This window comes from Chiloscyllium punctatum, chromosome 7 (assembly GCF_047496795.1).
Source record: "Chiloscyllium punctatum isolate Juve2018m chromosome 7, sChiPun1.3, whole genome shotgun sequence".
Classification (NCBI taxonomy): Eukaryota; Metazoa; Chordata; class Chondrichthyes; order Orectolobiformes; family Hemiscylliidae; genus Chiloscyllium; species Chiloscyllium punctatum.
Window position 1 is genome coordinate 108734336 of NC_092745.1, and position 17851 is coordinate 108752186.

Below are 17851 nucleotides of genomic sequence, written 5' to 3' on the forward strand. Positions count from 1 at the left end.
GAAAAAACATTTAGCATTAGTCGACAAAAGTTGGTCAATGAAGTCTGACAAGCATCAAAAGAGGAGAGGTAACAAAGTGGTGAGCCTTACAGACAGAACTGCAGAGCTTAAGAGACAGTTGAAAGCATGATCACCAATGGAAAGGTGAAGGAACTCAGGGAGGCAAAGGAGGCTAGAACTGGAGGTAAGCTTAGTTCTTAATGGGTCATCGATATAAACACTTGGAGGTAGATGTAAATGAGTATTTGATATATAATATATTTTTTAAAGAAATATGTATGTATGGAATTTAATATATTACATATAGATACAAACACACCAGTGAAGTTACCATGGCATTTCATACAGGGAGTCAAGAACAAGTTTAATTTTCAAATGAATCAAAATTAGAAAGCAATGGGTAATTAAACCAAGACATGAACACATAATTCAGTCCCTATTTTAACGTCATATATTTTGTTCAACTACATTGATTTTATTATGATTTAAAAGCTTTCTAAAAGGTATGAAACTGTAATGAAATTTGATAAGCAGGGAAATAGAACGTAGGTGTTTCTCCACAGTCCAGACTGGGGAGCTGGATGATTCAATACTTTATACACAACAAACTGTGAGTGCCACCACAAACTAAAGGTCAGAGGATGGTATGTTTACACACATCTTCAGCAAAGAATGTGGAATTTCCAAGGGAAGTGAAAATTTTGTAAACAGGAAATGTGCAAAGACATATATTAGCTTTAAACTCTCAGAGCTTCCATGGTATTTTCATGATGAGTCAGAAGATATGGAGTTAGAAAATAGTCCTCTTTGTGCATATTTTCCGTCCATAAAATATACACAACAATGGTTCAAACTCACAAAGCTATACTCTGCACTCTAGGATGATTGAAATATATTCAGCGTTATATTGACCTTGACTAATGTTTGTGAATCCAAAGCACTGCCTTCAATAGGCAGGAAGTTCCTTACATACATTAATGAGAGGCTTAATGGTCTATTAATGTAGAACAGAGGTGTGGCAATACTTTTGGAAGAACTGAATGTGGTTTTGGGTTTGATGTTATTTAGGATGTTTGGGCTTGGACAGATTGTTTTCAGGTTTTCAGATTGTTGGAAAGAGTGAAAAGGGCATATTGGCCCTCAAGGTGTCAGATAGAATTGGCTATAAAAAAGGCCAAGGAGTAGGAAGTCAGCAATAAATGAAGGAAGGCCCCGCAAAGGGGCTGAGAGCAGAAGGAAGGATGGTGTAGGAGAATAACTGACACCATTCTTCAATTCCTCTCTGGTATCCAGTTGATTGCCCCTCTCAGTGAAAGAGTCTGAAGTTCAAAAAGCAGAAGCTTAATGTGGAAGCTACGAAAGTATCCCGCCACTGCACTACAAAGCCATTACCATGGTGTTAGCTATAAGTTCAGAGTGTTGCAAGAGCAGGTTTTGCACTGTCAGACTGGTCAAGAAAAATGTCTATTACGAGGGCCAGGGTTAAAGACTTCTGTGTGCTTGGTCAGCATGTCTCATGGTATAGCCATCATGGAATTCTGGATGACATTGGTGGGGGTTGAGTAAGGCCCACTACATGGGCAGAATAAAAGGTGAAGGTCTGTGGATAATCTGGCCAACTTCAAGCCTGAGAAATTAGACGAGGCTGAACAAGTGGGAGGGGGAAGGTATCTGATGTGCGTGTGATGCGTGGTTTGTGTAGAGCATGGGAAGACTGTCACTTTTGACTCTCAATGGGGTCTGGGTTGGAGGATTGGTGGGGGGGGGGAACAGGGAACAATCAATTCAATAAGGAAAATGACTGGCCTGAAACACTTGGGAATTATGTCATGACAGGCAAATAGTATGATTCCCTCCAGCTAGTTAGGTATCAGGACAGATTGGCACCAAAAGGTCTCCGAGTTGGGCAGTCCTGCATGGGCGATAATTAATTATCACCTTAATTAAAAATCAAAAGGGAAATTTAATTACAAGGTGGAAATAACAAGATGGTGTCAAAAAGTCTGAAAGAAAATATGTTACAAGAAGCAAGTGGTAGAGTCACAAACATTGCGTGTATCTGCAAAACTATTATTAAAAATGACTTTTATATCACTTTTGAGAAGTTTAGAAAGGGATAAATTATGAATAATAATGCACAAAATAGGAGAAATGAAAGGTCACTTCTAGCATCTTGCTGAGTGATCCCTTTTATCGTTTAAGTTCTCAAGAATAATTGGTATTCTGCATCAAGCCACAATTCCTTTTATTTAAGAGCATTTTATTGCACACAAAGTGAAACATTTTATTGCACTTTTAAATGCAATTTCATTTATATCACCTGTCTTTGTCAAAGCTTTATTGGACAGATATTATGATAGATGAAGTTCTAGAATATTTTAAACCTTTGCAGAAATAATGACACAATGTCACAGAATTTACTTCTGAAAAAATAATGTTTTCGAAGGCATGAGTACCAGATTTGGAGAGACTGTGGCACAAGCACTAAGGAACTATGCTAATGGGATTATCTCCACCTGAACCATGCTGGGGCCAGTGATTTTGCCAACTGCATAACTATGGAAGTGGAGAGGTTTTTAAACTAAATGATCAAGGGTAAGGGATCAAAATTTTGAGAAAATGTGATAAATCAAAGAGTAGATTCAAGGACAAAGTAAAAGGTATTATGCGGTAAATGATAAGCAGACTGTGCAGGAAAGGAATCTAAGATTCACTAAACAGATAACACCACAATTCACAAAAAGAATGAAAGGATGAAACTGAATATTCTGTATGTGAACACATGCAGCATTTGAAACAGAGCAGATAAATTGTGAGATAAATAGAAATTGATAAACGCAACCTAGTAGCCATTACAGAGATGTGGCAGTAGAATAACATGGATTCGGACCTCAATCTTCAATGGTAGAGGACATTTAGAATTGATAAGAAACTAGCAAAAGGTGCAGGTGTGGTTCTCTTAGTTAATGATGGTATTAGCTCAGTAGAGTTCCATAGTGATGAACTAAGATCGGGAAGCCAAGATGGGGAAACAGTTTTAGTACAAATAAGGAATGAAAAAGGCAAGAAGTCATTTGTGGGAGTGTTGTACACCGCCCCCCCCCCCCCCCCCCCCTAGCAGTAACCATACAGTGGAGTGAATAAGTGAGGAAGAAATAATGAGATTTGTCAGAAAGGTATAGAAATAATCATGGGACATTTTAATACCTATATAGACTGAAAATGTCAGATGAACAAAGGTAGCCTCAATGAGATGTCATAGCATGTTTTCAGGATAGTTTCTTAGAACAACATGTTCGGGAGTTGAGACCTGGTATTGTGCAACAAGATAGGATTAATTAACCATCTCATAGAGACTAAGCAGAAGTGGGTACTGCAAATGCTCTAGATTAGAGTCAAAATTAGAGTGGTGAATGATGAATTCCTGATGACATATTGATTGCAATATAGGTTTGCTCAATATATCGTTTTAGTTGCCATCACACTGTGATCTTTTGCTATACATTCTGTGTATAATTCTGTGTATTATGATCCTGCCCCACTCTTGTTACTTGATGAAGGAGCAGTGCTCTGAAAGCTGAACTTCTAAATAAACCTGTTGGCCTATAATCTGGTGTTGTGTGATTTTTAACTTTGTCCACCTCGTCCAATGCCAGCACATCTTTGCTTTTTTAGTTATCCTCTGCTGATCCTTAAAAGCTTCCCAATCTTCTGAGTTCCCACTAATCTTCACACATTCAAAGCATTTTCCTTTGATTTTATGCTGTCCCTGACTTGCTATGTCAGCCATGGTTGCCTCATCCTCCCCTTAGTTTGTTTCTTCTTCCTTGAGATTAATTTCTGCTGTGCTTCCTGTATTATCCCTAGAAACACCTGCCATTGCTGCTCCACTGTCTTCCCTGCTAGGCTCCCCTTCAAAATAACTCTGGCCAGCTTCTGCCTCATGTCTTCACTCAATTGTAATCCTGTTACACCTGATGCAATCTTCTCCCTATCAAACTGCAGGATGAATTTTATCACATTACAGTCATTTCCAATGAGAGGTTCCTTTATCTTAGCTTCCTAATCAGATTTGCCTCATTCCATATCACCAAATCCAGAACTGCCTGTTCCAAAAAAGCACCTCATAGACGTTCGACGAGATCCACTACCAACCTAATTTTCCCAGTCCATCTGCATACTGAAGTCCCGACAGTTATTGAAAAATGCCTTTCTGACATGCCTTTTCTATCTCCTGATTTATTTTCTTCCCCACATCTTTGTTACAAGTGGTGTACAAGAGCTTTGTATACCACTCCCATCCATGACTCTAGTTATGCGGTTAGCCAGGGCTCTAGTCCAGCATTGTTCTGATACCAGAATTCAAAGATTTTTCATCAGTATCTGAATCTTAGACCCTTGTTTAAAAATAAGCATGGAAATCAGTATATTTTAACAATTATAGATATTTTAACAAGATTTCCTGCAGAGTGTCTCTGGGGAAATTACAGCAAAACTGGGATTGGAAAATCTAGTTCAATTTTTTACAAGCTATGGATTACCCAAACAAATACAATCAGATATAACATAGAACATAGAACAATACAGCGCAGAACAGGCCCTTCGGCCCTCGATGTTGCGCCGACCTGTGAACCATTCTCAGCTCATGCCCCTAAGTTATCCCAAAATCATCCATGTGCTTATCTAAGGATTGTTTAAATCTCCCTAATGTGGCTGAGTTGACTACATTAGCAGGTAGGGCATTCCACGCCCTTACCACTCTGCATAAAGAACCTGCCTCTGACATCTGTCTTAAATCTATTACCCCTCAATTTGTAGTTATGCCCCCTCGTACACGCTGATGTCATCATCCTAAGGAAAAGACTTTCATTGTCTACCCTATCTAATCCTCTGATCATCTTGTATGTCTCTATCAAATCCCCCCTTAGCCTTCTTCTTGCAAATGAGAACAGGTTCAAGTCTCTCAGCCTTTCCTCACAAGACCTTCCCTCCAGATCAGGCAACATCCTGGTAATGCACAGATTAATGTTGCAAATATTCAAAACAGCCAACAGATTGAGAATAAAACAATTTACAGTCTCAGTTTATCAATTCTAATTTCAAGGACCATTCGAAAGATGGCATTGTACTTTAAAAACCATGCCTATAGTTTGTTGTCAAGGATGTCCTAATGAGTGCACTGGATTCAGTTCCTTCAAACTAATAAATGCACATGAAGTGAGAAGCTAATTGAAGAGAAAGTTATCAACCAAAACTGAGAGATTGCACTTCCAGCCTTTGTGTCAAGTTTCTAAAGTTCTCAACAAATAATAAAAATTAGAGCAGACTGGACAACAGCTCGGAATTATGTTGCTGGAGAATCTTGTTACAAGCACAGAAAACACTGGAGAAACTCAGCAGACCAGGCAGGACCTGTAGAGTTGGAAACAGAATAAACAATGTGAGTCCAGTGTGACTCTTCTTCAGAATTCTGGACGTTTAACAAGATTTCCTGCAGCAATTCGAGAGAAGTCATACTTGATTTGAAACTTTAATTCTCCCTGTCTTTCACAGATGCTGAGTTTCTGCAGCACTTTCTTTCTTTGTTTCAGATTTCCAGCATCTTAAGTTGATTCATCCTGTCACCAACACCCAATGTCTTTAGGGAACCTTTAAAAGCAAGATTCACGGGAACTTATCGAATCAAAATGAAAGTCAGTGATGTCAGTAATGTAATGAGTACTCCATACAGGGAAAAAAATTAAGAGGGTGTGTCATGTTAATATGTTACAGTGATACAACAGGAAAGATAGTCAGAACATAAATGTATTTGCCATGATGAAAGAAATATGGAGTGAAATAAAAATATCACAATGATTGAAATATGAATCCAAAATTGAAAATTCAAAAGTGAACTCTCCAATCAGATTCAGAGGTGCTTACAATATTATTTGGAACATTATGCTCTCTTCATATGAAAACTATCAAAACTGTATCAAAGCAATTACAAATTCATAAATCAATTTGTTAATTAGATCAGGAAAAACATCTTTGGCTATACATTATGATACCTCACCCATATAACAACATCCTTGCAACATCAAGACATTAAGTAAGGAAAGATGTTAGTTCTGTAGAAGGATCACTGGACCCAAACTCATAACTCTGATTTCTCTCCATTGATGCTGCAAGACCTGCTGAGATTTTCCAGCAATTTCTGTTTTTGTTTTTGATCAAGTTCATGATGGACTAGACAAACCAAGATAATTGTGGAAGTATTCATTAACTGAGCTTTTCCAACCAAAAATTGATGGCAGAAACAGATTCAGTTCAGAAGAAAAAAAATCCATGTCAGCAGATGGGCTGTAGTCAAAGTAACTTGAAAAAGCTCTTTTCTTAGAGTTCAGTGAAAGAAGTTAATGATTTTTCCTGTACCTGAGATGGGAGGATTCACATTAGGTGAATGTGCAGAAAGAAAAGGCTTGCAACATGTCAGTTCAATAAGAAGTTAAACAGTGAAGATAGTAATGATAATTCGCTGGTGTTGAGCATCTATAAAGGATAATGCTGAAAAAAAAGGTTGAACTTTCTTTGCTGTTTATAAAAGCTTTGCAAGGGCAGCACGGCAGCACAGTGGCTAGCACTGCTGCCTCACTGCACCAGGGACCCAAGTTCAACTCCAGCATGGGGTGGCTGTGTGCAGTTTGCACATTCTCGCTGTGTCTGCATGGGTTTCCACCAGGTACTCCAGTTTCCTCTCATAGTCCAAAGGTTAGGTAGTTTGGCCTTGCCAAATTGTCCCATACTATCCAGAGATGTGCAGGCTAGGTAAATGTGGTGTAACGCAGAGGGGTGATGGTCTGGAAAGGATGCATTTTAGAGGGTTGGCAGAGACTCGATGGGCCAAATGGCCTCTATCTGCGCTGCAGGGACTTTACAATTCTAAATTGTTAAACATATTGTTTATGTAACTTGATGGGGTTTTTTTCTATTCGTTTGTGCAATAAATTGAAGTTCTTTTGTCAAAAGTACATTGGAAGCTTCTTCGAAATATATTCACTGACTGATGAGGGTGATAGCCAAATTGCAAAATTAAAACTTACAGTCTGTCAAGCTAGGTGTCACTTGAAACATGACTTGTCCATATGACCTTCAGTAACACTTCTGAGACAGAATTATGTTCAGCCTCCCTATTTCTGTTAAGGCCACTGCACAATATTTCTCACAGCCAGGTGGTCCATTGAGACAATTATAAAGTACTGAGATCAATTATTAATTTGTGGCTTTAGGTTTGGAGAATCATAAATGAAATTCCTAAGTTTTCTATCCTTGACAAATGTTATACTTTGAAACATAACATTCGGGAGTGTAACAGACGTCAGATGTGCACTAGATTCAAGACACGTATAAACCTATTCATGGTGATGTACTTTAAAGCACATTTCCATCATAAAGACCTTCAAATATAGGAGCAGAATTTGGTCATTTGGCCCATTGAGTCTGTTCCACCATTCAATCTTGACTGATACGTTTCTCAACTTTATTCTCCTGCCTTCTCTTTGTACCCCTTTACTTCTCAAGACCTGATCTGTCTCTATCTTAAATACACTCAATGACTTGGCCTCCACAACCTTCTGTGGCAATGAGTTCCACAGATTAACCATCCTCTGGCTGAAAAAATGTCCTCTTCTTCTCAGTTCTAAGGGGTCATCCATTCACACTGAGGCTGTGTCCTTTGGTCCGAGTCTCTCTTACTTGAGTCCTTGTCTCTCCTAGTGAAAACTTCTTCTCCATGCCCACTCTATCGAGGCCTCTCAGTATTACGTAAGTTTCAATTAAATATCCACCTCATCCTTCTGAACTCCATCAAATACAGACCCAGGGTCCTCAACCACTCCACATATGACAAAGTCATCATCCCTGAAATAATCCTGGTAAACCTCCCCTGGAATCCTTCCAATGCCAGCACACTCTTCCTCAGATATGTGGCCCAAAACCACTCAAAATATTCCAAATGTAGTGTGACCAGAGCTTTATACAGCCTCAGCAATACATCTCTGCTCTTGTATTCCCATTCTCTTGAAATGATTGCCAACATTGCATTTGCCTTCCTAATCACCAACTGAACCAGCATGTTAACTTTAAGAGAATCCTGAACTAGAACTCCCACGTCCCTTTGTGCTTCAGATTTCTGAAGCCTTTCCCAGTTTAGAAGATAATCTATGCCACTATTCTACCTTCAAAACGGCATAACCTCACACTTTCCCACATTGCATTTCATCTGTTGTTTCTGTGCCCACTCTCAAAGCCTGTCCAAATACTTCTGCAGCCTCCCTGCTTCCTCAACACTACCTGTGCCTCCATTTACATTTCTGTCATCTGCAAATACTAATAATATATTTTGTGCGTATAGTAAATACTCTGTTATTGCTCTGAAACCATAATGATTAATACATGTTTCAGATCTCCAGCATCCTCAGTTCATTGTTTTATTTTAATGAATAATAAATTACATTTGGTTATTAGATAGTTGGTGATATTTATAGCCTAAGCAATAATTTGAAATTAGTTATAGCAGGGTCTCATCAAAATTAATGCAGCCTCGAGATTGAGTGTGTGAAGTAGACAGAATAGCTTAAAGGCTGATGAACTGCATTCATGTACTACTGAATAATTACAGTGTGGTTTGCAGTGTGAAAATGTTGTTCAGAAACATTTTGAAGCTTGCGTTGATTTTCAAAGTTTCAGGACTTCAATGTTCATGTACAGATGAACTCCGTGCATAAGTGAGTCTTAAAAGCAACACCTCAGAATACTTAGTGAGATAATCGAATTGCCTTGATCTCTGAAAGTGCTTCTGCAAAATGCTGGAAATCAGTGACTAAAAACCAACTTATTTTTGGGGTGGGAGGGTAGTGTGGGGATCATAAACAAAAAAAAACCTTCACCATTCTGGGAACTTTCTGAAACATCAACATTCGACACAACTTTTTAAACAGGATAAAGCACTCGTGAACGTGCTAATTGAATACATCAACATGCATGTTCTTATCTTGTGCATTGTTGACTGTTTTTTTGTCTTTTCTTCACTGAAAGTATTCTGGAGCTCATTTCTGGCCAAGAGTGGAGCCATAACCACTCACAATACTTATGACATTGGATAAACACACACTTTTAACTTTGATTGTGGTTCAATCAGATTGCATCTTTTTACTTTTCTGAAAGTAATAATAAGCCAAGATAAGGCCTCACTTTTCACTGATGCTTGTTATCCTTTTTTGTGCAGTAAGAATACTAAACATGTCGAGTTTGGAACAAAGAACAGAGAACAGTACAGCACAGGAACAGGCCCTTCAGCTGACCAAAGCTGACACATGATGCCTTTCTAAACTAAAAAAAAATTTGCATCCATGCAGTCTGTATACCTCTATATCCTAACATATATATATCCTAAAAGGTGCCTCTTAAACATTGCTATTTTATCTGCCTCCACGACTTCTCTGGCAGCACATTCCAGGCACTTATCATCATCTGGATAAAAACTTACCTCTCAAATCTCTTTTAAACTTACCCCTTTTACTTACGTCCCCTAATACTTGACATTCCTACACCAGGAAAATGACTCTGATTATCTATTCTATCTACGCCTCTCATAATTTTGTAAACTTCTAGTAGGTCTCCCTTCATCTGCTAATGTTCAAGTGAAAACTAGCCAAGTTTGTTCAATCTCTCCTCATGGGCAATAGCCTCCAAACCAGACGACATCCTGGTAAACCACTTCTGTATCCTCTCCACATCCTTCTGGCATTGTGGCGACCAGAACTGTGCACAATATTCTCAATGTGGCCTAACTAAAGGTCTGTGCAGCTGCAACACGACTTGCCCCTTTTTCTACTCTATGCCCTGACCGACGAAAGCAAGCATGCTGTATGGCTTCATGAGTATCTTATCCACTTGCATTGCCACTTTCAGAGAATTATAGACCCGTATGCCTAGACCCCTCTGTATTTTGATGCTGCTACAAAGGAGTTCTGCCATTTACAATATTTACCATTTGTTAATGCTTTCTCCATAAATTCCACCATTTTATAATATAGGTCTTTCCACAACAACTTGCACATATATACCATCATTAAAAACGATTTTGTTTTTACTTGGATGTGATTCTTTTGGGTGAGCCAAGGATCAGTTGGTAGTACTTTTGACTCTGAAAATTCATGTTCCCCTCTCAAGATATGAGCACAAAGAACTGAGCTGACATCTCCTTTAAACTTACTCCTTTTACCTACGTCAAGGAGAAAGTGAGGTCTGCAGATGCTGGAGTATCAGAGCTGAAAATGTGTTGCTGGAAAAGCGCAGCAGGTCAGGCAGCATCCAAGGAACAGGAGAATCGACGTTTCGGGCATCAGCCCTTCTTCAGGAATCCTGAAGAAGGGCTGATGCCCAAAACGTCGATTCTCCTGTTCCTTGGATGCTGCCTGACCTGCTGCGCTTTTCCAGCAACACATTTTCAGCCCTTTTACCTACGTCCCCTAGTACCTGACATTTTCATACCAGGAAGAAGACTCTGACCATCCATTCTATCGATGCCTCATAATTTTGTTAACTTCAATCCAGTCACCCATCATCCTTTGATGTTCAAGTAAAAACAAACCAAATTTGTTCAATCTTCTCTCATAGCTAATACCCTCCAAACGAGACAACAACCTGGTAAAGTGTTTCTGTGCTCTCTCCAAAGCCTTAACATCCTTCCCAAAGAATGACAACCACTTCACTGCAGGAGTGAAGAGTGCTGCATTGCTGGAGATGCTGTTTTCCGTTCATATGCTAAACTGAGACCCTGTCTGGTTTATAAAGTGGGCACCAAAGATCACTTGGCAATATTTTGAAGATGAATAGGTGAACTATCCTCCATGTCCTGACCAACATTTCCCACTCTGTCAGCATCATAAAAGATACTTGATCATCATCAATTTGTGGGAGCTTGCTGAGCACGGATACACTCCGGCGCATCCTAAGTTACATTCGTGCCTATATTTCCAAAGTACTTAATTGGCTGTGACTTCACCGTTTTCTGAAGTCACAACAGATGCTACTGAATATACTATATCTTAAAAATTATATTCTTAATAATCTGACTCACACTAATTAAAGAAAAATTGCTTAGACTCTTCTTTATGAGCTTCTTCTGATTACAAATTCAAATGAGCTATTCCTAAATGTATCAAGTTAAAAATCACACAACACCAGGTTATAGTCCAACAGGTTTAATTGGAAGCACTAGCTTTCGGAGCGCCGCTCCTTCCTTCATCAGGTGTTGTGGAAGGAGCAGTGCTCCGAAAGGTAGTGCTTCCAACTAAACCTGTTGGACTATAACCTGGTGTTGTGTGATTTTTAACGTTGTACACCCCAGTCCAACACCGGCATCTCCAAATCATAAATGTATCAAAGCTTCCTCATTCATTTTCTCAGTAAGAATTTCAGTCAGGTCCAATTGCTACAAAGGGACATCTGCTCCCCGAGTTACCAGCAAGTTAGTGATCGAAATAGTCCCTGAACTGGCACACACATTGGCTTTGCTCCTTTGAGTTGGTGTGAACAAGGGACGAATACCCATCCCCCAGTTGGAGGGGCAACATGTTCATTTGTAAATCACATCAGATTGCCCATATCCCAGTCAGGCTCCAGGAGCAAGGGCCTTTTAATCGACAGGGGGAGCACTGCTCTGTAAAAGGCAAAAACAAAGACCCTCAAAACTTAAAATGGTAACACTTTGACTGTAGTGGAGCAAGAAAACACCCTGTTCATCCTTCTTTTGCCGCCCGATGAAATACTTAATGAATGAGATCTGCCTTACATCTTGCTCCTCCAGCTTTCTGCGCTGTAATCTCTAGCGTTGGCTAGAAGGGGAAGCCAAGTCCTTCGGAGTGTTTGGAGACTGGGGGCTCTGTCCAGAAGCTGCAGAAACTGTTTCACCTCCAAATCGACAGAGCTCTATAGAGGACACCCCCATCGAGGGAAACCTGGGAGGGTGTTTATTGCAGATGAAATAGTGTGCTGGAGAAACCTTTTCGAAACGCAAACTGCAACTTTCATCAAAACAAATGAACAAAAAAAAGTGATTCTGGAAGTCTTACCTGTTAGATGAAAAGCGAACGTCAAACAGTACAGCCGGCACACACACATGTTTATCTTCCGTTATAAAAAATACAGCGAGCAACTCCAGGATTTGGAAATGAATGTTGTACAATCCAGAAGTTCTCCCACGAACTGAGCGTGCGGTTAGGTCCGGCTGAAACTTTAGCTTCTGCTGTCAAGAATGGCGCTTTGATGCAGTCCCTTTATCAAAGTTAAAAATCACACAACACCAGGTTATATTCCAACAGGTTTAATTGGAAGCACAGTAGCTTTCAGAGCGCCGCTCCTTCATCAGGTGGTTGTCAAAACCTTTATCAAAGCCGATAAGATTGTTTGGGAGTAAGACCTATTTCCATTTTCCCCCTGGGAATCTCGCGTTCCCCCTCTTCCCCCTCTCACAGTGGTTTGCTGGACTCAACGCAAAGAGGAAAAGCGTCACTCGTGCCGAGAGAAGCGGTGATTCAAGAGAGCAAGGATTGTAGCAGACATTAGTGCTACCCTCCACATCATTCCCGTCCGGAACATCACTGAGGAACAGTCATCCCCGGGACTGTTACACTGCCAAGATAACATCTCATCTCTGAGTCATAACTCAGCTAAAATAGGACAGTTACTTTAAATCATTAGCACGGTCCCACCTCGCCTCCTGATCTATTAATAACTCTTAAGTGTTTTCTTTTTAAATGAATGTTAAGAATTAAAGGATGTTGAGCTGATTGAAGGTTTATGCCCTGCATATAAATTTACCTCAGCCTTGTGGCAAGTTATTCAAGTCAGCATTCTCACAGATTCCCAGATCCTTTTGCAAAATTGAGGTACTCTAAGAGGCAAGAATTATACCACTTTGGCATAAAACTGGTGCTGCTGAGCCACAGTCTGTCCTTCAAACTGTCCAACTGCCAAATTCACTGCAACATTACACCCATTTGTAAAGGAAAATCTACCTCATTACTCTTACGTTGTGTGGTTTTCGGGTTTAGTGTTTGGGTTCGGGACAGACTAGTCTGGGAGAGGTATGTGAAGTGCTATCTTCAGGCTTAATGTTCTTTAGAACTCCTTATTGCATGTTAACCCCATATACAGCCAAAAGTCCTTCCAAGGTTTACTTCAGTGAGCGTCCTCTGAGATCCATGAATGGCATGGACTTTCAAAATCCAACTTCGTCAGCAAGTCAATCAACATGCATGGAACCTCAGTACTGCTAAGCACATGTGTAGCTTAGAAGGAACATTGTATCCAACTGTAGATGGCAATCTGAGGTCTATGTGGTTCTGATCTTATTGCTACATTGTAAGGGACACCCTGCACCTTATTGATCTTTGAACAATGCACATTCTATCTGAATAACATCGCCCACACCGTGCTATTTATTTCCCAAAGGAGCAGTTTAATCATAAGATATCTCCAACATCCTGAAGCCTTCACTAAACACTCTTCCTAACGCTCTTCTCATCATCATAAAGATTCTTCAACAGTTTTATACAATCTCAGATGAGTTACTGTGGCTACTTTATTCTACGTTTACTGTGAGTTTTGTCCTTCTCTCTCCTATCTCTCTTTAAATCAGCTTGATTGATCTGTGTTAATAGGTGGGTAAGAAAAGTCTCTCAATAGGTATGGAAACATTAAAGAAAAGTTGGTGAGCTTACGTTTTCTCTGTTTCCATTCACAGAGTCATAGAGATGTACAGCATGGAAACAGACCATTTGGTCCAACCCGTCCATGCTGACCAGATATCCCAACCCAATCTAGTCCCACCTGCCAGCACCTGGCCCATATCCCTCCAAACCCTTCCTATTCATATACCCATCCAGATGCCTTTTAAATGTTGCAATTGTACCTGCCTCCACCACTTCCTCTGGCAGCCCATTCCACACACGTACCACCCTCTGCGTGAAAAAGGTACCCCTTAGGTCTCTTTTATTTCTTTCCCCTCTCACCCTAAACCTATGCCCTCTAGTTCTGGACTCCACCACCACTAGGGAAAAGACTTTATCTATTTATCCTATCCATGTCCCTCATGATTTTATGATACACTCTAACGTCATCACTCAGCCTCCGACACTCCAGGGAAAACAGCCCCAGCCTATTCAACCTCTCCTGATAGCTCAAATCCTCCAACCCTGGTAACATCCTGGTAAATCTTTTCTGAACCCTTTCAAGTTTCACAACATCTTTCTGATAGGAAGGAGACCAGAATTGCACGCAATATTCCAACTTTGGCCCAAACAATGTTCTGTACAGCTGCAACAATCCTCCCAACTGCTGTACTCAATACTCTGGAAAGGATACCAAATGCCTTATTTGAAACCACAAGCTTTCGGAGCACCTGCTCCTTCCTCAGGCAGCTAGTGAGAGAGAATACATCGGACACAGAGTATATAGTAAAAGATCAAATGGTCATACAACTTATGCAAATATATTGAATAAATCTAGACAACTATTAAGTCTTTAATCTGTGAGAAAGGAGGTGCAGGTTTCAATTGGACTATAACTTAGTGTCATGTGATTTTTGACTTTGTCCACCCCAGTCCAACACCAGCACCTCCACATCATGGCTAACATTTTGAAAAGAGACAAAAATTGCTGGAATATCTCAGCAGGTTTGACAATATCTATGGTGAGAAATCAGAGTTAACATTTTGGATTAATTCACCCTTCCTCAGTCTCTGAGCTTTTCCAGCAATTTCTATTTTCAACTCTGATTTACAGCATCCGCAGTTCTTCTGGTTAACATTTTGAAAAGATTGGCAGAATGGGAAAGAACAAGAGGTAACTCTCTTAATAAAAGATGACATAAAGTTAGTGAGAAAGAACCACGACTGAGAAATCATTAAATAGAATCAGCGCAGATGAAAGTTTGGAACAGCAAATGTCAGGAAACACTGGTGAAACTAATTTATAGGCATCTTAGTCACAGTTACAACACTGGATAGATCATTAAAAAAATTATTGATGGCTATAATAAAGACTTGGGCTGAAACTTATCAAAAATCAGCTAAGTGTCAAGTGTAGCCAGTTTCATGGAGGATGTTTGTCTATGAGGTTTAGCGAATTTTCTCAGGCAATCTTCCCAAATTCACCTCATTATCTATGCACCCTGCCCCTATGGCCTCCCACCTAACATATTCTCTCACCCACCATTAATAAATACTGGCCACTGCTGGCACTTTCTGGGATTCCTGGTGGTGATGCCATTTTAAAGGCAATTGTTCACTTGGTCAAGCACTGTCATTCCAGAGAGACTCTGCACCGTTCATGTTATTTTTCACAGACATAGCAGACAAGAGAAATTTGGTGCCTCGCGCTATAGACAGAGCCTCGGAGATCCAGGTGGAAAGGGTGGCACAGAAGAGGACTGTTTTCATCCCCCAGGAGCAGCAGAGGAGGTCACAATGCCACCCTTGTCTGAGATTGCCACCTGCATCAATGTAATCTCCACAGACTGGAGAAATGTTCAGCAATGCCACAAGAAGGTCAAAGACCTTCTTCACTCTACCACGCTAAGTGCCACCATTGTCTACCTCTCTCATTGCAACATCTTCTATTTCTTGCTTTCACTCAGACCAATGTTCCAAACCACTAAACCTGCATGGCCTCTGCGCTACCTAATCACTCAATCTGAAATAATTGTACAGAGGCTGGTATCCCATCATCGAGCCACCTCTTATTTACCTAAGCACAGCTATGTTGACTTGTTAATCCAGTGTCAATTCCTAGAATGAGGAGATTCTCTGAGACTCCTGTTTACTTTTATTCAGAGATACCTGTTTCTTTAAAAAATTTTTTGTTTTTTTTCTATAGGAAACACCAAATTGGCCAGTGTCAAGCAGTGCCCTTCTCAAAGGGCAATACTGCATGATGAAACAATGAGGGGGGGGGGGGGGGGTTGCTGGGATTAAATCAAAAGAGAGTTGGAGGGGGAAATAATACACTCCACTCCCTGCGATGCCCACCTTTCCCTGAAAATCTCGAGGTGTTGGTGATGGTATATGATTAGGAAGGGTTTGGAGGGATATGGGCTGGGTGCTGACAGGTGGGACTAAATTGGGTTGGGATACCTGGTCAGCATGGACGGGTTGGACCAAAGGGTCTGTTTCCATGCTGTACATCTCTATGACACTGAGTGCTCCTTCTCCAGGGACACCTGGGCTCTGACATAACCACGGAAGAGGGGCAGGCAGTCGGCCCTAACAACCCCCTCCACAGCCCGTTGTCTGAACCAGTTTATGGCCAGTTTTGGTCAGGCCTAGGAGCAGACTCACGATCTACCCACCCCCCTCCACAGTGGGTATCCGAAGATCAGGAGCATGGGCTGAAGTGCAACCAAAAACAGAGAAGAAGGTTTTTAAGAATATGAGACTCCTGTTTATATCTGTCAGCCAGGGCTCCCTGATTGAACCAGGTTAACAACCCCAATCAGGGATCTCATACTCAGCGAGATCCACTTGACCAACCTCATTCCAATGTGTATTCAGACACTGAATTCGCTTTTCCTACCTGCACCAGTACTAAAGTTATTCCATAAAGTTCCATCTCACTCAATCTCTTCCTTTGTCATATTGTGGAAGAAAATGGCCCATAATTGCGTGGAGAGAGTCAGGTGGGTGGTGGGGCATGTGACATTTGTCTCCTCACCCTCTAAGATAAGAGGATCCTGGTGCTGGCTGATGAAGATCAATATTGCTCATGTGATGATGCTGAAACCCCCAGGTCCTGGCAATCAAGTAAAAAGCATTGCCGACATGTACAATTGTGTGATTGACATAGCACATGTAGACTGATGTACAGCATCATGCTGACCTCCTTGAATGATTACTACTGACAAGCATACCAAACTGCCAGGCTTTGTGTGTACTAAAAGGCAAGGCTCAGTGGTTAGCACTGCTGCCTCCCAGCACTAGGGACCCAGTTTAATTCCAGCCTCAGGCAACTGCCTGTGTGGAGTTTGCACTTTCTCCCTGTGTCTGCATGGGGTTTCCTCTGGGTGCTCCAGTTTCCTCCCATAATCCAAAAATGTGCAGATTAGATGAATTGGCCATGCTAAATTGCCCATTGTGTTAGCTGTGTTAGACAGGAGTAAATATAGGGTAGGGGAATGGGGTTTAGAGGGTTTCTCTTCACAGGATTGGTGTGGACTTGTTGGGCCAAATGGCCTGTTTCTATACTGTAGGGAATCTAATCTAAAACAGAAGTATGATGAGTGTCAAAATATCTGGGCAGCAGCATTCCAATGGGTAATGCCAATGTGCTCCAAAGTGCAGCATTGAAGTGCTGAACCATCTTGCAAGTGGAGTAGGAGATGTGCCATGACGGTGCGGTGAGGCAGGTATGTATCAGATGCCAAAGTCCCTGGGCAGGGAATGTTCATGAAGTGTGCCCTAAAATATTGGTGTTATGTGTTCAAAATGGAGGTTCAGAGGAGCAAGTGGTAAGTTAGAGTCACAATTTATCCCTCTCCCTTTTACACTGAGGATTCTCAGCATTAAATTTCTATCAGGCAGATTGCAGATTGGAAAACTGTGCATAAATGAGATGAGGTTAGGTAAGAATGAACTGCAAATGCAAAGTAAACATGCAAATAGATCTCTTACCTCTCACTAGTGAGAATCTAATGTTGTTGTTCAGTACTTTTGACATTGAGAACCTTTTCACTGGCCTTCTCACATCATTTTCTTGCCAATGCCCATGTTGTTCAGTGACTGGGAAGATTCCACCCTAATTAATAGTTATG

At 40.8% G+C, this 17851-nt stretch overlaps 1 protein-coding gene across 1 annotated transcript in view; it reads right to left on the reverse strand.

The window, feature by feature from the left end:
- Positions 1–12626, reverse strand: part of tie1 (tyrosine kinase with immunoglobulin-like and EGF-like domains 1) — an 85613-nt gene extending 72987 nt beyond the window's left edge. Inside the window, exon 1 of the mRNA XM_072574559.1 lies at positions 12117–12626. Coding sequence (XP_072430660.1) covers positions 12117–12165 — 49 coding nt within the window. The 5' untranslated portion in view covers positions 12166–12626. The remainder of the gene's footprint in view (positions 1–12116) is intronic.
- Between the last annotated feature and the right edge of the window lie 5225 nt (positions 12627–17851).